Raw genomic sequence first — 21,196 nt, forward strand, 5'->3', positions numbered from 1 at the left:
TACATTACACAAACACACACTGTGTAATGCGTATGTGCTGTGCTAAGTCACTTCAGTCATGTCCAACTCTTTGTGACTCCATGGACTGCAGTCTGCCAGGCTCCTCTGTCCATGGGATTCTCCAGGCAAGAACACTGGAGTGGGTTGCCATGCCCTCCTCCAGGGGATCTTTCCGACCCACGGATCAAACCTGCATCTCTCACATCTCCTGACTTGGCAGGCGGGTTCTTTACTACTAGCACCACCTGGGAAACATATATATATATTTATAAGCTGAATCTATATATAAATATATATATATGTATATTGTATCCCTGTGCTATACAATAAGGATCTTCATGACCCAGATAACCACAATGGTATGATCACTCATCTAGAGCCAGACATCCTGGAATGCAAAGTCAAGTGGGCCTTAGGAAGCATCACTATGAACAAAGATAGTGGAGGACATGGAATTCCAGTTGAGCTTTTTCAAATCCTAAAAGATGATCCTGTGAAAGTGCTACACTCAATATGCCAACAAATTTGGAAAACTCAGCAGTGGCCACAGGACTAGGAAAGGTGAGTTTTCAAGGTCACTTTTCATTCCAATACCAAAGAAAAGTAATGCCCCCAAATATTCAAACTACTGCACAATTGCACTCATCTCAAACACTAGCAAAGTAATGCTCAAAATTCTCCAAGCCAGGCTTCAACAGTACATGAACCATGAATTTCCAGATGTTCAAGCTGGATTTAGAAAATCCAGAGGAACCAGAGATCAAATTGCCAACATCCATTGGATCATAGAAAAAGCAAGAGAATTCCAGAAAAACATCTACTTCTGCTTTATTGATTATGCCAAAGCCTTTGACTGTGTAGATCACAACAAACTGTGGAAAATTCTTCAAGAGATGGGAATACCAGACCACCTGACCTGCCTCCTGAGAAATCTGTATGCAGGTCACAAAGCAACAGTTAGAACCAGACATGGAACAACAGACTGGTTCCAAATTTGGAAAGGAGTACGTCAAGGCTGTATATTGTCACCCTGCGTATTTAACTTCTATGCAGAGTACATCATGCAAAATGCTGAGCTGGATGAAGCACAAGCTGGAATCAAGATTGCTGGGAGAAATATCAATAACCTCAGATACACAGATGACACCACCCTTATGGCAGAAAGCAAAGAGGAACTAAAGAGCCTCTTGATGAAGGTGAAAGAGGAGACTGAAAAAGCTGGCTTAAAACTGAACATTCAGAAAACTAAGATCATGGCATCCGGTCTGATCAATTCATGTAAATAGATGGGGATACAATGGAAACAATGAGAGATTTTATCTTCTTGGGCTCCAAAATCACTGCAGATGGTTACTGCAGCCATGAAATAAAAAGAGGCTTGCTCCTTGGAAGAAAAGCTATGACCAACCTAGACAGCATATTAGAAAGCAGAGACATAACTTTGCTGACAAAAGTCCATCTAGTCAAAGCTATGGTTTTTCCAGTAGTCATGTAGAGATGTGAGAATTGGACTATAAAGAAAAGCTGAGAGCTGAAGAATTGATGCTTTTGAACTGTGGTGTTGGAGAAGACTCTTGAGAGTCCCTTGGACTGCAAGGAGACCCAACCAGTCCATTCTAAAGGAGATCAACCCCAAATATTCATTGGAAGGACTGATGCTGAAGCTGAAACTCCAGTACTTTGGCCACCTGATGCAAAAAACTGACTCATTTGAAAAGACTCTCATGCTGGTAAAGACTGAAGGCAGGAGGAGAAGGGGATGACAGAGGATGATTTGGTTGGATGGCATCACTGATTCAATGGACTTGAGTTTGAGCAAGCTCTGGAAGTTGATGATGGACAGGGAGGCCTGGCATGCTGCAGTCCATGGGGTTGCAAAGAGTCGGACATGACTGAGCGACTGAACTGAACTGAAACTGAATCACTTTGCTGTACACCAAAAACTAATACAACACTGCAAAAAAAGAAAAAGAAAAAGTCACCATAAAATCAATCTGACAGATGCCAACTGTATGCACACCAGGAACTGCAGGGGTGGCTCTGTGCTCTTTGCTGCCAGCACGTCTCCCAAATGCCTGGGCCAAGTATTGCTTTGCCCTTGTCACAGTCAGGATCAGACCCTCACATCCAATCCCAGGAGACAGAGCCAGGCCTCAAGGGAACCAGGCACCAATCATTTCCCCCATGAGCCTGTTCTGCAGGAACACAGGGGAAATAAGGGGAGACAGTAAGAGAAGGAGACTCTGCCTGAGTGACCCAGGGCCTGGACACAGCATTTTCCCTCTGGCCTGTGGAGGCCAGGAGGTGAGAGGGCACAGAGGTGGGGAGGGAGTCACAGAGCACTACCTTCTATCACGGCGGGGCTTCCTCTGCAGGGCTCCCACTTTCCAACCCCACAGGGCCCTCTGGCTTCCTCCCATCCTCTCCTTCACCCACCCTTCCTGAGCATCTGTAATCCATACTGGGGAAGTTTCTGCTGCTTTCTTAGCACCCAGGGGCCTTGCTCTGAATGAGGAGAAGGCCACAGAGAGAGGAAAATGCCCACGGAGAGAAGAAGACAGCTCACACCCCACTGTCCCCTGCTCTTGGCCACCTGGAGGGAAGAAGCCCCAGGTGACAGCTCGGCCCCGAGGCCTCTCCTGGGACACAGCCATGACAAACCCGTTCCCCCGGTCACACGTGCTCTACACACCAGCCCTGCCCCTGCACACTGCTCTGGCTTCCCGCTCCCTGCCCTGATTCCTGGGAGCTGCCTGATCCTTTCAGTCCCGAGTGCTCCTGGGGGACCAAGTTCCACCCTGACTCCCATGGGCTCCAGGAAGCCCAGTCCCCGGTAGTTCCCCACTAACTTTGCCCTGTGCTGGGGACGCAGGAGGAAAGTAGGCATGACCAACACCATGAGGAAGAGGCCACTGCTCTACCAACCCGACACTCCCACCAGCCCCCTCTCTAGCCCATGTCTTCAAGCTTCACCATTATCCAGCAGTGATCCCCAAATGGTATGGTACTTCTGAATCACCTGAGGGTTTTGCTAAAATGCAGATGGCTGGGTCCCACACCTAGCGTTTCAGATTCAGTAGGTCTGGGTGAGGCTTAAGAATCTGCCTTTCTAACTAGCTCCCAGGTGAACCGCTGAGAACCTCAGGCCTCAGAGTGTGGTCATAGGACCATCATCAGCACCACCTGGGAGCTTGTTAGAGCCACAGAATTTAGGCTGCATCCAGACCGCTGAATAAGAACTTGGTGAATTCTAACAAGATCCCCAGGTGATCTGTATGCACAGTAAAGTCTGAGAAATGGCTGCTTACCACTGATTCCCAAAAGAGGGCCCTCCAGCCACCTGCAGCAGAACACCTGGGACGCTTGTTTCAAATGCAGATTTCTGAGTTCTACACCCATCTACTTGCTAAGATAAACTCTCTAGCCAAGAATCTGCAATTTTCAGAAGTATCCCAGGTGATGTTCTTAAACACTGGAGCTGAGATTCATAGCCAAGAGTTTGAAGAACACAAAGGGCAGAGGCTTCCATTTTCAAGACCCTGGGTTCCAGTCTCCCAGCAGGACGGTGACAGTCCAGGGCTCACAGAGTAATGCTCACTAACTACTGCTCATGGACTGAATCTGGGCAGGTAGTATATGCAGATAAGGGTGGTAGTGTCTGGCTCCCGGCTCTCCAAGCCACTGCCACGTGGGAGAATCCCCGTGAGGCTCCCTGAGAAACCAAGGCCGTGGTGTCTAACCTTGAAGGGATAGCCTTGTCATCTTCCTGGGATGGAGGTCATCTCTCCAGCCTCCTCTCCCCTCCAGAACCTCGCAGCCTCTATTTCCCAGCATCTTCTCTCTGTCCCCAGCAGGTGACCCCCTGACCTCTAATGTCATACACAATCTCCTCCTGCCCATCTCTGGCCTTCCTTGTGTCTCAGTGGACTTTCTAGACCTGGGAGATGACTGGTTTGTTTTAGGACCAAATCTTTGGGGTTCCAGTCCTGCCCGGCCCACACCTCCCAGCCTGCCTTTATCACCATTTTCATGCAGCTTCAAGACACACTTGAATTTCAAAAGCCTCTCTGCCAGTATCCTCACATGCTTGTTAAATTACTAAACTACCTATGAGCCCACTCAAGGAGGAGGTGAGAATAAAAGCACGCTCTCAAATAATGCCATATTTTTAAAGGGACAAAATTCTCCTACAACTAGCTGGCAATTCAAAGACATCTTAAGCTAACACTTGTAGCTACCCACTCCTTCCTTTCTTTCTCTAAGCCAGGGATGAGAAGAGTGGGAATTGTCGTGTTCAGAATACAGGGAGTGATTAGGCAAAAGTTCAGATTGTTTGAGAGGAGAGAGACAAACAGAAGGGAAAGTTCTAGAATAAAAAGGCCAAAGGCTTGATTGACAAGCCTTCCAGAGCTGAAGAGCTCCACTTATGCACTCAGTCAGTAAATATTTATTATAAGCCCTTGGATGCATGGATGCTAAGTCACTTCAGTGGTGTCCAACTCTGTGATCCTATGGACTGTAGCCCATCAGGCTCTTCTGTCCATGGGATTCTCCAGGCAAGAATACTGGAGTGGGTTGCCAAGCCCTCCTCCAGGGGATCTTCCTGACCCAGGGATCAAACCTGCGTCTCTTATGTCTCCTGTACTGGCAGATGGGTTCTTTATGACTAGCGCCACCTGGGAAGCCCATAAGCCCTTACTAAGCAGTGAATGCAAAGCAGTCTAGCTGGGGGAGACTGGCGTGTAAGCGAGCATGGAAACCACAGATTCTCCAGCACAACAAATGAGAGCTGAGGTATAGAGGCAGCATGAAAGCAGCACGAGGAAGGAAGGAAGGAAAGAAGAAATATCCACTCTGAATGAGGAGTGGAAGGAGGGCTCGCTGGAAGAGGATGGCCTCTGAGTTGAGATTTAGAAGATTAGCTGTATGAGGAAAAGCAGAATACTCAAGCTGGGAGCCAGCTGAGGTGTTAGATGATTAGATAAGAGAAGAGAGGAAAAGATTACTCTCAGAAATCTTCAACAGCTAGGTGATGAAATTTATTGAGATGAGTAGCATTGGAAGAGGAAATGTTTTGCAGGGGGCAAAATAAGGGCTCAGGACTGGCCAGTGTTTGAGAAGTCTGTAGGAGAGTTGAGTGTGGAGGATTGGTCCTCAGAAGAAGGAGTTGGAGATTATAGAAACACTGATGGTAAACGAAATTAGGATTGCCTGGTAGGAGAGTGCAGAGTGAGATGAGATCAAGAACAAAGTCCAGGTTAAAGTCCTTAGGTTCACCAATATTCAAGGGGTGAGCAGGCCAAGAAGGCTAATAACAAAGGGCAACCAGACAGGCAGGAGGAGGATCAGAGGGCACAGGGTCGTAAAGCCAGGGGATCTTGGTGGTTGGAGATGGAAGGAGAAATGGGCAGCCAAACACTGCTGGGGGAGATGAACATCATGGGAGGGAAAGATGCCCACCGGATTCGGGGACAGGGAAGCCATTTCATTCACTGTGAAAAAGAGCCTGGTGAAGGGCAATAGCTAGGCGCATGGGGATAAGGGCTTTGTTTTCGTCTGTTTTCAGGAAGGCACATGAGATAAACAAAATTTCCTATGGATATGGACAAGTTCTACAGTAATAGTGATCCCATCCTTCACCATATAAGGTGACATGAATCTCTGGATTAGCCCAAAGACTGAACAGCAGGTGGAAAAGGGTTTGTTTTTTTAATCAAACAATCAACTTTCAGGTGAATTTCTGGAATGCAGACAATCCATTTAAAAGCTGGCAACAGCCCATGCTTCTTCTGTAGCCCCTGCAATTCTGAGGAATAATGTTGCCGGGAGTCCTAGAGTGTTTGATAATAACTCATCCACGAGTGGATGAATGGGGTGACCCTGAGGTCCCTCTAATCACTTCTCTATGGAATTTCAATTGTGGCCAGCTCATTCATTCCATCCACTCATTCAACAGACATTATTCAGGGGCTAGCCTGTATCAGAGCCTGGGCCAGCCAGAACTTATACCACTTCACACAGCGAACGTGTGGGAGGCACAAACAAGTCCTTCAAAACACATCCTCCTGCCACCTGGGAAGTGCAAAGCAGGCAGGGCTCCACACTCCTTGCAAAGTAAGGATCCTCAGCGTGTGTTTACTTCCATGCAAAGAGCAAAGGAAATGGGCCAGTACACGTCTCCTCTTGACTCGTCACTATCTTTCACATTTTCCCTGGTGCCTATAAGAAATCTGTCGTGATAAGATGATTCGCAGTGAGTTTAAGGAATGAGGGGGTCTTAAGAAAGTATATATTTTTGCGAAGCTGTGCTGATAGAGAACTCTGGAAATGTTTGACTAAAATATAAGGACTGGTGTTATCCTGTCTGTGACTCCCAAGCTGATGTCTGGAGGCTGCTTTAATTTCAGGGAGCCCAGGCCCTGTAGAGACTGCTTAGAACAAACACAACATCAATGCTATGTGTTTCAGACTAACTAAAAATTACACTGAAATGGAAGGATCAAAAGTCAGACCAAAGTACCAAAAAGACAGATTTCATACTTGGTAGAAAATAGCACATACTTTCTCCTTGCAATAAAGCCAGCTATAAGCATATATGCTGGTTGATATAATAATAACTAATGTTTATTCAGCCCTAGGGCTTCCCTGGTAGCTCAGATGGTAAAGAATCTGCCTGCAATGCAGGAGACCCTGGTGCGATTCCTGGGTTGGAAAGTTCCCCTAGAGAAGGGATAGGCTACCCACTCCAGTATTCATGGGCTTCCCTGGTGGCTCAGACTGTAAGGAATCCACCTGCAATGCAGGAGACCTGGGTTCGATCCCTGGGTTGGGAAGATCTCCTGGAGGAGGGCATGGCAACCCACTCCAGTATTCTTGCCTGGAGAATCCCCATGGACAGAAGAACCTGGCGGAACAGTCCATGGGGACACTAAGAGTTGGACACAGCTGAGCAACTAAGCACAGACCAGTACATTCGGCCCTAACCACTATGTTAAGTGTTTACTGCCTTATCCATTTATTCCCTGCAACAACCTCTGAAGGAGGAGCTCTTACAAGCTTCATTTTACAGAGCAAGAAACTGAAGCTCAGAGAAGTAACTTGATCAGGGCTATATGACCTTGGGCAAGTGGTCATATATGTGGACTGAATGTGGACTCGCAGAAGTAAATCCCTGGACACGTACACATCACATATATGTGGATGAGGCACTAGAGGAGGTCATCAAAAGGACAGGACCACCAGGTGACCTTGAAGCTAGATCTGAGCACCTGAAGGCTTCTCACCCCCTCGCCTGTCCTTGCAAGATACACACAGCCTCCTGTTGCCATAGTGGCAGCTGCACCAAGGATGTAGCCTTGAGAGGGCTTTAGCAAAGAGGCATCTGCGAAGGAAATCCCACACTGGCCATAAGATTCTTTGTGGGGAGGGGTGCCCTATATGTCAGATGATTGTGGACCCCTGCATGAGTATGAGTACACTCTGAAAATGCCACTGCTTTAATGCATCTGCTTGGAAAACTATGCAGAGCACACCATGGCAAAGAGAAGCAAATGGCTGCCCCAGTAAATGGCCTTTACTATGGGCAGGTCAGTGGCCCTCGATGCCCAACTACAGGCTAAAGCCTAGGTTAGAGAGTTGAAAAGAAGAGCAGAAATTAGGAAAAAAAAAAAAAAAAACATGCAACTGTCTACTATTTTGCTAGTTTGGGGGCTAGCAGATAAGGTGGGAGAAAAGATTAGTAAATTGGAGACTTTAGTACAAGATTTTGCAAAGCCAGGAGGGCACAAGATGCCGCAGATTAATATCTGAGCACGTGTGACAAAATCTGGTTAGGATACTAGAGGTAGAATCCTTGGAGAAGCTGGGATGATGAAGGGGAGGATATTACGGTAATTGACAATAAAACAGACAGAGTGCCCCACGTCATCCAACTCCTAATACAAAGGAAATTTTAAATAGCAATTACCCTAGACTTCTGATAACAGATAAATACACCCCAAAACTCCTAGGAGCAAACTTGCACTCTTTCTCCATCTCTTGAAATTGTAAATCTTCTCATGTCTTTGAAATGTAAACACCCCAAAGGACAACTAAGTCACTGCCTACAAAGACTGAAGGAAAAAAAGGGGAGAAAGGTTTTTTAAAATATAGACTGCTGGGCTTTCTTGGCGGTCCAGTGGTAAAGAATTTGCCTTGCAGTACCAGAGACACCAGTTCAATTCCTGGCTGGGGAAGATCTCACAACTAAGAGCAACTACGAGAGTAACCCCTGTTCCCTGCAACTATCAGCGCAGTCAAACATAAATAAATATTTCTAAAAATAGAGTGATATAGAAGCTCCCTTGCCCAAAATCTAGTTCACAGCCTCCTTGACAGTATTCAGTTCAGTTCAGTTCAGTTCAGTCACTCAGTCATGTCTGACTCTTTGCGACCCCATGAATCGCAGCATGCCAGGCCTCCCTGTCCATCACCAACTCCTGGAGTTCACTCAAACTCACGTGCATCGAGTCGGTGATGCCATCCGGCCATCTTATCCTATGTTGTCCCTTTCTCCTCCTGCCCCCAATCCCTCCCAGCATCAGGGTCTTTTCCAATAAGTCAACTCTTTACATGAGGTGGCCAAAGTATTGGCGTTTCAGCTTCAGCATCAGTCCTTCCAATGAACACCCAGGACTGGTCTCCTTTAGGATGGACTGGTTGGATCTCCTTGCAGTCCAAGGGACTCTCAAGAGTCTTCTCCAACACCACAGTTCAAAAGTATCAATTCTTCGGCACTCAGCTTTCTTCACAGTCCAACTCTCACATCCATACATGACCACAGGAAAAACCATAGCCTTGACTAGACAGACCTTTGTTGTATTAGTCAAATATAAATCTTAAAAGTCTTCCTCACAAATACTGGATAAAAAACTTTAACCATGTGAAGGAGAACCTAATTCATGGCTAAAGTTTTGGAATGAAAGCTATGGGGTTTCTGTATGTTTAGGTATCTGTGCATATATATGTTATACACATGTGATGTTTTTTATCTCTGGAAAGTATTATCAAAGTTATTTTATTAAAGAGCTCTATCTAATTGGCTTCAAGAAAAAAAATAAGCTTTAATATCAATAATGGACTTATATAAAACTGAAACTCACTTTTTCTTTCATCTGCTAAAAGGAAGAAGGCTTTTTGGACTATTGGCCTGTTTGTGATATGATTAGAAATGCTTTTCTTTACCTTTTAAGTAATCTGCCTATAAAACAAAGATTCTGTGTTTTATAAAAAATAATTTCCTGTTCTTTATCAGGTCTTGAGAAAGTGAAATCTTCTCTATTAAAAAAGCTAAGCTTATATATATATATATATATATATATATATATATAAAACTATGTTACTCTGCATTTGCCTTTGACGTCTTAGTTGTCACTTTGGTTAAATGGATAACTAAGTGTTGTTTCAAAATGAACTCTGACCCTACTTAATCAAGCATTTTAAACCTTTTGATATTTTCTTACAAACTTAAATTAGGGCAAAATCTTTTAAATCCCAAAATCAAATTCTAAATGAAGTCTTATTGACTTCGAAATTACTTTGGGTTTATATTAGGCTTATTCGATATGCTAAGTTACATGGAAAACAATCAAATGAGAAATGACGCTAAACTTTCTTTAGGTTTTTTTATATAAATATGTGTCATTAATATAAATGTTCCTGAAAAGGTTCTTCAAGGAGATTCACAGAGAAACTAAGATCAATTTGCCTTCATACGGTAGAGACAGCAGTGGAGCTTTCAAGCACTCCATGAGGCACAGCATCATGATACAGGGCTGACCAAAAAGGCCACTGGGATTTTTCCCATAAGATATTACAGAAAAACCCAAATAATCTTTTTGGCCAACCCAATATACCCGGAATGGTAACCCAAGACCCGGCCTGTTTTTCTTCCCCACATCAGTAAAATGTGCCTATTAGTGCTGACATAAGGTTAACATATGAAGACTTGCCTCTGCTGCAGGCCATTCTGCAGGCTTTACTGGAACACCTGTGAGGGAGAAGATTAGAGGTAGACATGTGGAAAATTCAAGGTCCAGGTACTGCCCTAAAGGTTGGGGGAATCATTTGGTTAAAGAAGACGTTCATTGTCCCAGAAGTTGTGATTGATAAGATGCAAGCCTATTAAAACCCCTAAGAGCATGAAAAAGATGCAAGCCTTTGCAAGGATTTGGGATCTGGAGGACTTCTATTCTCCACCTGGCACAGCACTTCCATCCCTGATCTGCCTGGGAAAGAGAAGGCACACGTGGGATTGGGCATCACAGCAAGAAGCCACCTTGAGAAGGCAAAAATTCTAAAGCTCTGGACAACTCCCCGGCAGGGCTACCATTGAGTTAGATATATCTATGACTCTGGAAGGTATGTTTGGGCGCTATGGCAGAGACCAGGGAAGGAGCGAGTACCCCAAGGATTTTGGCCCCAGCTTTAAAAGGGGGCACAAACTTGATCCACTCCCATAGAGCAACAGCTCCTAGCAATGTACATAATACTCCTCCAAGTAGAATGCCTCACATATCATGGTAATAACATCCCTTCCTATCAAGGGATAGATTGGAATATGTTCCACTGACCTACCTCTGCCATGGATCCCACTTTGACTCAATAGCATGCTTATTTGATGCAGCCCACTCTCTCTAAAAATGTAGGTGCTACTAAGCCCTGTAAAATATATATATCCTCCAAATGACCTCTATGCCTATAGCAGCCTCTATGGCCAACAGAGAATAGGTGAGTTTCCTGCTGATGCCTGGTATACAGATGCCTAGAAACAGGAATAAACCACACCACCAATAGGCTGAACTCAGAGCAGTTTGGCTGGTGATCACTCATGAGTCCAGGCTGTTAACAACCCAGGAAGCCAAGGGATAGATGATCATAAATAAACCCTTGTGGGGTCAGGATACCTGGAAAGACATTTGGGTTCATCTGCAAGAGCCTGAGGCATTTCTTAACTGCCCTCCATGCACCTGGCACTGACAGCCATAGCAACCAGGAAGTTGATGCCCTAGCTCGGGTATGAGCCCTAGCAACTGACTCTCCAGTTTATACAGCAGATTGGATACACAGAGAAGCTACCACAGCACACATTACCAAGGATGCCAGGCCACCCTTGAAATGACAAGTTTGATGCAGTAACAGCATGTCCTGTGTATTCAAAACTATGCCCAACTCAAGTGCCAAGAAAGTTTGGGGTCATCCACAGAATTCCCAACCATCGAGGGACTAGCACATTGATTATACTGGCCACCCCACTCTGAGACAGCATTCTAAATATGCCTTGGTTTGTGTGGACACTGCATCTGCCTTAACCCAAGCTTTTCCCTGTTGTCATGCAAATCAGGCTACCATCGCCAAGGAACTCAAGAAACTGAGTACCACGTACAGATACCCTCGTGGAGCAGTGATCAGAAGTCACAGTTCAAAGGTCATGATATGCAAGACTGGACAAAAGAACATGGCATTGAATGGAGGTTTCATCTCCCCTATAACCCACAAACAACGGGATTAACAGAAAGAAAATATAAAACATTAAAGCAGCAGCTAAAATTCCTAACAAGTAAAACTATCTTGGCTGAGTAGACTAAAGTGCTCTTCCAGGATTTAATAGATTTGAATGATCAACCAGTAGAGCCTGTTGCCCCATGTGCCAGACTGGGGACACCTACCAATGCACCCAATACTATAAAGACATGGAAATTGTAGCAAACAGCTGCCCTGACTCTCACCATGGATCGACATGCTATGCTGCTGAGAGCACCAAGCCTCATCACACCTAGGAAAGAAGTTACCTACTGGAATTTGCAATGAGATATCCCACTGGGATGGGTAAGGTACTTGGCACCCCCAGGTAAGGGATAACTCTAGTGGGATCCTGTTGTCCTACTGCAAGCTGGATCTGTAAAAACACACTACAGCTGGAACGGAACATGCACCATCTAAAGAGGAGAGAAAGTGAGGGTCTGGGTCTGGCATATCCCACTCACTGTCCACCTCCTCACGCCTGTCAGTTCTGCCTCCTTCAGCCGACATGTACCGTACATACAACCAGGTCAAGTCCTAAAACTGCCAATCTCTTTCTCCTCAAGGAGGGGACACACTCTGTTTTCCATTGGTATGATCATTTGGCCATTATCTTCGTCTCCTCTATCAGCCTAGAGGACAGTACAAAGTGTCTAGAAGCCTTACAAAATTCTCTGCTGCTGCTGCTGCTAAGTCACTTCAGTCATGTCCGACTCTGTGCGACCCCATAGACGGCAGCCCACCAGGCTCCCCCATCCCTGGGATTCTCCAGGCAAGAACACTGGAGTGGGTTGCCATTTCCTTCTCCAATGCATGAAAGTGAAAAGGGAAAGTGAAGTCGCTCAGTCGTGTCCGACCGTCAGCGACCCCATGGACTGCAGCCTTCCAGGCTCCTCCGTCCATGGAATTTTCCAGGCAAGACTACTGGAGTGGGGTGCCATTGCCTTCTCTGACAAAATTCTCTGAGCAAACCTCAAATGATCTAAGCCAACAAAGTTTAAGCCTTCAAATAATTTAAGCCTGCCCTTAAATGAACACTGAAATGTCTTCAATGAGAAAAGCTGTCCTCCAAAATAGAATTGCCTTGGACATTGTATCATAAGGAGGCACCCATGCCATTATCTAAACAGAAGGTAGTGTGTTCATACCTGATGAGTTCGCCAATACATCATCACTATTAAATCACATAAAGACACAAATGAATGCCCTGAGTGACCCGACCCCAAGCCTAGGAGACTTCATAAATCAGTGATTCAGATCATACGGCTGTTGGTGAGGGGGAAATTTCCCTCTCTACCTTTCTCAAGTTTTTGTGGCTGGACTAAAAATTTACACAAGACAGATTAACAGGAGAAAAAGAAATTTTAACTCATGTGCACAGAGGTCTTATAGAAGTGGGATCTAAGACATGGCCAAAGCAGGTAGTTTTTATACTTTTCAGACCAAGAAACAGTAAGTGTGTATTAGTCACTCAGTCATGTCTGACTCTTTATGATCCCATGGACTGTAGCGCGCCAGGCTCCTCCATCCACGGGATTCTCCAAGCAAGAATACTGGAGTGGGTTGCCATTTCCTTCTCCAGGGGATCCTCCCTAGAGAAACAATAAATGAGGGAGGAATTGACAGAACAAAGAAATTAAGCTTTGGGTGCTTAATTAGTGAAGAATCTAAATTGTGTGGGCTTGGGGTAGTAAGTGAAAGCAATAATGAGGCATGTTTACCAGGCTTCTCAGCCCTAAATTCCCAGTCTCTGGCCATAATGGTGTCCTTTTACACTCAGGTGCACAGAGTTCACCTCTGACATGAGAGAAATTTCCTGCTTTGCAGGGAAACAGAGAGGGGTGAAGTTGTCCCTCTTGTATCAACCATTTCTTAAGTAACTTAATTTCAAAATAATCAATATGCCATTGAGGCATAGTCTGAGCTCCAAAAGGGCTCTTGATAACACACACACACACACACACACACACAATGTTATTTAGTTTAGGAATCATTATCTTGATCTGTGTTTTCTCTTGCACTTGTCTGGACTGTGGCATCAGTTTTCAATGCAGCCAGACAGCCTCCCAACAAGCCCCTTCCATGCTGAGGAAAACCCTTGCTGACCACTCAGGGCGCATTATGGAAAGGGGGACATACAAAATTGTAAGAGCCGGTTGTGAAAGAGGAAGTGATGGAGGAGATCAACTAGAGGGCGGGACCACCGGCTGACCCTTGAGCTGGCCCGGGGCATCAAGCCTCCTCACCCCCTCCCCTGTCCTCTGCCTTCTGCTCTCATAGTGGGGCCTGTTCCAAGAGAGAGCAAGGTGTTACTGAGACCCTGTGGACTGAATACATGACTAACCCAGTTAAGGCCTCTATATAAACTTTTAAGATTCTCGGGGTAGGTGTGGAGATCCACTCATCTTGTCTTCATACAGGACAGCCTTATAAGTAAGCTCCCTGGCTTATTAGACTTGCCACCTACCAATCTGGAGTGGGCTGCCTTTTTCTTCCTTCTCTCTCTGCCCTCCATATACAGGGGCCAGTATACGAACCAACGCATACTGAACAATCAACACAAGGCAAGAGCCGTGATGTCCACAAGACTCCTGAGAACTGTGCAAAGGCTTTGTCGTGACAATCAAAACCACACATGCCTCTCAGCAGTGACTCTTTTTTTCCTCCCTTTGACTTTTCAGTAAAACCAGAGATGGGTCTGGAAACCACAGGTACGGTGATGATATTTTAAATAACTGCAGAGGGAGGTCTCCCAGGCAGTGTCTGTTTGACGCCTGATTAACTCACTACTGAAGGTCATATTTCCCTGAGGTCCAGGGTTTAACACCGCTACAGTTGAAAGAGGCATACAGGACAATACTGCTGAGAATGCTGGAAGAGGGGGAGGTGGAAGGAATTTTAGATTTAGCTAAATTAAGTAAGGTTATTTAATGTTAATCTTTCAGTCAAAGCAACTGCTAAACATCAATGTGGCAGCTGGAAAATCGGAGAAGCTTGGAAACTTAGGATAAAGCTTTCCAAAGTTTTCAAGATGGTTGCCAGAGCAATCTCAGGGACCAGATACTGGAAGAGTTGAAACATTCTGTTTTAAAAACAACCAGTTGTTCATCATAAAGCCAGAAATGATACAACCAAATAATAGGATACACATTGGAAAGTCTTACAAAGATGAACATTTTCTCAAAACTGAAACTAACTCCATCTGTGAGCAATATTTTGACCCTGGAAGCAAACAGATTTCAAAGTGACTCCCGAGAGCTTGGATGATCATCTGCTTTTTGCACAAAATATTGAAATTTAAAGCTCCTCTCTCCACTTGAACTTTCTTTCAACTCATGTCTGCATTTCAGGTTCCTCCTGCCCATCAAGTCCCATCTCACTGAAGAAGTCTCTCACATGTGCATGCATGCATTCAAACAACACTTGTTGAGCAATTTATTGAACTACTATGAGTGAGATATCCTGCCAGGTGATCCAAAGGTGAGATGACTCAGTGGCATGGTCCTGACTTTGGGGAGAGTCTAGAGGGGCAAGTCAGATAGATACATAAATACAACACAAGGCAGTGTAAGATCTGATCGTGCGACTGGAGGACCCCAAAAGTCAGTGGTTCTCAAAACTGTTGCACATCAAAATCCTACGGTAGAACGTCACAAAAATGCAGATTTCCAACCCCACTTCACAATCTGGATCTGGATATTTTTTATTTCTAAGAGGATTTTTAAAAAAAACTTTTTATTTTATATTGGAGTATAGCCAATTACCTGGCTAGCTCAGTTGGTAGAGTATGGGACTCTTAATCCCAGGGTCATGGGTCCAAGCCCCATGTTATTTTGGGGCTTCTAAGGTGGCTCAGCGGAGAAGGCAATGGCACCCCACTCCAGTACTCTTGCTTGGAAAATCCCATGGATGGAGAAGCCTGTTAGGCTGCAATCCATGGGGTCGCTAAGAGTCAGACACGACTGAGCGACTTCACTTTCACTTTTCACTTTTATGCATTGGAGAAGGAAATGGCAGCCCACTCCAGCGTTCTTGCCTGGAGAATCCCAGGGACAGGGGAGCCTGGTGGGCTGCCGTCTATGGGGTCGCACAGAGTCGGACACGACTGAAGTGATTTAGCATAGCATAGCAAGGTGGCTCAGTGGTAAAGAATCAGCCTGCCAATTCAGGAGTTTTGGGTTTGATTCCTGGGTCAGAAAGATTCCCCTGGAGAAGGAATCAGCAACCCACTCTAGTATTCTTGCCTGGAAAATCCCAGAGGAGCCTGGCAGGCTACAGTTCATGGGGCCAAAAAGAGTCAGACACAGCTGAGTGACTAAACAACATAAGCGATTAACAATGTTCTGATAGTTTCAGGAAGACAGCAAAGGGGCCCAGTCATACATATACATGTATCCATTCTTCCCCAAACTCCCCTCCTATCCAGGCTGCCACATAACATTGAGCAGAGTTCCTTGTGCTATACAGTAGGTCCTTGTCGGTTATCCATTTTAAATATAGTAATGTGTACACGTCGTGGATCTGGGTTTTAAATGCTATGCATCTGACTCTGATGAGCAACCAGGTCTGGAAACAGCTGCTACTGGTAACAGATGGAAAATTTACCCTCAGCCGAAATGATAAACATTTCACAGAAGTGGATGTGCCTTTAGAGTCTAGGGAAGATATGCACCTAAGAGGAGGGGGGTTACCTGGCTGGCCTGGGTTCAAGCTGGGGAGAAGTAGGACTACAGCCTAGAAAAGGCCCCTGAGAGGGCCAAGAAGACCAGGTGAAGGGGTCGGGACTGGAGGCAACAGGCAATGAGAAACAATCAAAGGCCTCCAAGGATGGGAGGGACACACATATGGCAATGTCAGCGGGAAAAATTTGGCTGTTATGACAGACAGATCAGTCAAAGTTGGCATCTGGTTTTAGAGAAATCTCTGATTATTAACAGTAAAGACATTAAAAAAAAAAAAAACTAAGCTGGTTGCAGTAGGAATGAAAAGAGATGAAGAAACAGTATTTAATGTCAATGTGCTGCTTTATTTCAAAACAGATTTGTTTTTAATTAGTCATGACATATTCATCTCTATAAAGCTATATTTAGTAACACCTAGGATCATGCTTCATTTACTTGTATTTTTAAACACTTTTCTCTGGGTTTGTTCTATTTCCTACTTTGGAGAAAATGTGATTTTATCAACCCATCAATAGAGTGCCTCCTGTGCACCAGGACAGCATAGGAAACAGACAACTCAAGGCTGAAGAAGACGTAGCACTGGGCCCCAGGAAGACTGCAGCCAGGAAAGGAGTCAGATATGTAAATAAGACATCATTATGTAGGAAGACCACTGAAAGAGCCAGTCAGACAGAGACGGCAAACACTTCTTTAGTGGATTATTAAAGATTTCATGGAGGAGGCCACATTTGAGTTGAAACTGAAAGATAGCATTTTAGCCCACAGAGGACATCCAAGTGATGAAATAGTGTAAGACAAGGCACAAAGAAAGGAAGTCACAGTCTTATCTATCTATGGTACTCAGCACAACCCCCAGAACATAGTAGGTACTCAATAAATGGGTGAACAGATAAGTGAAAAGAAGTAGATTTCAATAAGGTTAAACGAGGGTGTAGGAAATCAAAGAGGGCCTTAAAAGAAATGCTAAGTATTGGTCATTCATTCTTTAAAGTTGGGACCCCAAGAAGACTTTGCTTCCCTGGTGGCCCAGTTGGTAAAGAATCAGCCTGCAATGCAAGAGACTTGGGTTCGATCCCTGGATTGGGAAGATCCCCTGGAGGGGGGCATGGCAACCCACTCCAGTATTCTTGCCTGGAGAATTCCCAAGGACAGAGGAACCTGGCAGGCTACAGTCCATGGGGTCGCAAAGAGTTGGACATGACTAAGCGAAAGCAAGAAGACTTTGGATAAAAAAGTCATATATGGTAAAGATTGGCTTAGATCACTCCAACGATAATGTGCAGAGTGAACTGAGGAGCAGGGCTAGGGAGCAGACCAAAGACCAGAGGGAAAAACCCACCTAGGAGGTTACTGCAATCGTCTAGCAAAAGAAAGGAGACCCAGAGCTCTTGAGGAAGTGGCCTGGGGAAGGAGAGTTGCAATTCATGAAGCACTTCAGAAACAGAATCCACAGACCAGTAACAGATGTGGTAGTAAACCTGAGTGGCATGAAAGCTAATGTCCCAATTAACCAAGGTGGTTAACCAAAAGAGTAGGCTGTAAATCTATACTAAGTTTATCAATTCAGTCGCTCAGTCGTGTCCAACTCTTTGCGACCCCATGGACTGCAGCACGTTAGGCTCCCCTGTCCATCACCAACTCCCAGAGCTTACTCAAACTCATGTCCATTGAGTCAGCAATGCCATGCAACCACCTCATCCTCTGTTGTCCCCTTCTCCTCCTGCCTTCAATCTTTTCAAATGAGTCAGTTCTTCGCATCAGGTGGCCAAAGTATTGGAGTTTCAGTTTCAGCATCAGTCCTTCCAATGAATATTCAGGACTGATTTCCTTTAGGATGGACTGGATGGATCTCTTTGCAGTCCAGGGGATTCTCAAAAGTCTTCTCCAACACCACAGTTCAAAAGCATCAATTCTTTGGCGCTCAGCTTTCTTTATAGTCCAACTCACACCCGTACATGACTACTGGAAAAACCATAGCTTGGACTAGATGGACCATTGTTGGCAAAGTAATGTCTCTGCCTTTTAATATGCTGTCTAGATTGGTCATAACTTTTCTTCCAAGGAGCAAGCGTCTTTTAATCTCATGGTGGCAGTCACCATCTGCAGTGATTTTGGAGCCCAAAAACATAAAGTCCGTCACTGTTTTCACTGTTTCCCCATCTATTTGCCATGAACTGATGGGACCAGATGCCATGATCTTAGCTTTCCGAATGTTGAGTTTTAAGCCAACTTTTTCACTCTCCTCTTTCACTTTCATCAAGAGGCTCTTAGTTTTTCTTTGCTTTCTGCCATAAGGGTGGTGTCATCTGCATATCTGAGGTTATTGATATTTCTCCCAGCAATCTTGATTCCAGCTTGTGCTTCATCCAGCCAAGCGTTTCTCACGATGCACTCTGCATAGAAGTTAAATAAGCAAGGTGACAATACACAGCCTTGACGTACTCCTTTCTCTATTTGCAACCAGTCTGTTGTTCCATGTCCAGTCCTAACTGTTGTTTCCTGACCTGCATACAGATTTCTCAGGAGGCAGGTCAGGTGGTCTGGTATTCTCATCTCTTTCAGAATTTTCCAGAGTTTGCTGTGGTCCACACAGTCAAAGGCTTTGGCATAGTCAATAAAGCAGAAGTAGATGTAAGTTTATGGACAGGTGACAAAAGGGAGAACTCTGAGCCTTTCAATTCCTTTCTCTGCCCCAACCCATAAAATAGGAATTCAACCAACAGTTTCCACATCTTAGGGAAGTATTAGGGAGGAAGCGTGTGGCCTGGCTTCTCTTGCTTTGGGGACTGCCTGTCCCTAAATTTCATTCATTCTCTTCCTCCACTCCTGCAAATTTGTGGTAGGTTTATGTAGCCAAGGTCTAAAGCCTGCTTAAGTAACAAGACAAGCCTTGAGCCCACCCCTCTTTGGTATTCATTACTGAAGGTGCTGGAATGCTACCTTGACCATCCATGGAGCTGGATGGATAGGACACTGTATTTTCATCCTCATCTAGACTCATGTCTGTTCTCAATTGGTTCAACCCAAAGAGGTGGAGAAGTGTGAGTCATTAGCACTCCTTGAGGTACAAGAAGTAGAACCAGGTAAAGATGCTCAATAGATGGCTTCAAATGCTTGCCTGGAATTCAAGAGGAAGACAGAGCAGGAGAAAAATGCACTTCCCATCTGAAGGCATCATCACTACCTCACTTCAGCTGATTGTTGCCTTAAGGGGTATGGTTCCAATACTGCCAGGTCCCTTGCAATTATTTTCCCAAAAGAAGCTGAAAATCCAGATTTTTGTATGAAATTTTCAGATTCTTAAAATATTAAAAGGGTCAAACAAAACAAATTGGCAGGCCATATATGACCCATAGACTGCTGACTGCAATTCCTAGTATAGAACAGGAAGAAAACAAGGTCAAAGGCAGAACATGAAAGAATGTCTGCATTTGGAGAGGGAAGAGGAGTCAAAAGGGAGTTAGAGATGAGTGGACACAAGACAGAAAGAAAATTAAGAGGGTCTTGTGTCAGGAAGTCAAACAGAAGGAGTGTCTAGTAATGTCACACTATAGAAAAGTCAAGGGAATAGGAATGAAGAAGTCAATCTACTGGATTTGTGACATCATTGGTGACCTTCAGAAAATGAAGATCATGGCATCTCGTCCCATCACTTCATGGGAAATAGATGGGGAAACAGTGGAAACAGTGTCAGACTTTATTTTTTTGGGCTCCAAAATCACTGCAGATGGTGACTGCAGCCATGAAGTTAAAAGACGCTTACTCCTTGGAAGGAAAGTTATGACCAACCTAGATAGCATATTCAAAAGCAGAGACATTACTTTGCCAACAAAGGTCTGTCTAGTCAAGGCTATGGCTTTTCCAGTGGTCATGTATGGATGTGAGAGTTGGACTGTGAAGAAGGCTGAGTGCCGAAGAATTGATGCTTTTGAACTGTGGTGTTGGAGAAGACTCTTGAGAGTCCCTTGGACTGCAAGGAGATCCAACCAGTCCATTCTGAAGGAGATCAGCTCTGGGATTTCTTTGGAAGGACTGATGCTAAAGCTGAAACTCCAGTACTTTGGCCACCTCATACAAAGAGTTGACTCATTGGAAAAGACTCTGATGCTGCGAGGGATTGGGGGCGGGAGGAGAAGGGGACGACAGAGGATGAGATGGCTGGATGGCATCACTGACTCGATGGACATGAGTCTGAGTGAACTCCGGGAGTTGGTGATGGACAGGGAGGCCTGGCATGCTGCGATTCATGGGGTCGCAAAGAGTCGGACACGACTTAGCGACTGAACTGACTGACTGACTGGTGACCTTCAAGATATCATTTTCAATTGAATGAAAGAAGCATCTGGCAAATTGCAAGGAATTCAGAGATAAGTAGGAGTGAGGAAGTGCCAGCAGGGGTGTTGATGACTTCCCAGAATTTGGCAAGAATTGAAAGCAGAAATGTGTGGGCTGGCAATATGAAGGGTTACCAAGGTCAGTGAAATTGTTTAGAACAAGGCAGACTAGTTAAAGATGGGGGGAAAAAGAGTTGGCTCACAATGAGAGAGAAAGAAGCTACTCCGGAAAGAGGGAACTAGTTTGGATATGCTCCAGATTGAGTCAGAAGGAGACTGAGTCAAGGGAACCCACGGAAGGAGCAGAGAGGGGCCTGGAGGTAGAGAAGGCTCTGAAAGACAATGATGGAAAGCAGAGCAGGAAAGAGACAGGAACCTGGCGCTGATGGGCTCCATCTACTCACGAGCGAAAGTGGTCACTGTTGAGAAACAGCAGAGCAGTTTGGACACTGAAGGACAGTGGAGAAAGCCACTTGCACCCAATGAGGCAGTGGTGTAGGGATAAGTCAGGGGCCAGCTGCAAGCAGTGAGGACCCCCTGTAGGGAGAGGCCAGCTGGGTACTGAGTCAGCAGAGGGGAACTGACGAGGTGGGACAGGCAAGTCTATGGGGCAAGGTGTTC

The 21,196-nt window shown here is 45.2% G+C and overlaps 1 protein-coding gene across 33 annotated transcripts in view; it reads right to left on the reverse strand.

The window, feature by feature from the left end:
- Window positions 1-21,196, reverse strand: part of CNIH3 (cornichon family AMPA receptor auxiliary protein 3) — a 182,288-nt gene that overhangs the window by 23,815 nt on the left and 137,277 nt on the right. For 14 of the 33 annotated variants that reach the window (XM_044943124.2, XM_044943131.2, XM_045165749.1 and 11 more), the window contains one exon: window positions 9,990-10,027. The exons of 18 other annotated variants lie outside the window; for them this stretch is intronic. In XM_044943124.2, coding sequence (XP_044799059.1) covers window positions 9,990-10,027 — 38 coding nt within the window. Of the gene's footprint in view, window positions 1-3,019; window positions 3,045-9,989; window positions 10,028-21,196 lie in introns of those variants that run through there. One more of the 33 variants, XM_044943144.2, reaches the window with a different exon arrangement.

This window comes from Bubalus bubalis, chromosome 5, assembly GCF_019923935.1.
Source record: "Bubalus bubalis isolate 160015118507 breed Murrah chromosome 5, NDDB_SH_1, whole genome shotgun sequence".
Lineage (NCBI taxonomy): Eukaryota > Metazoa > Chordata > Mammalia > Artiodactyla > Bovidae > Bubalus > Bubalus bubalis.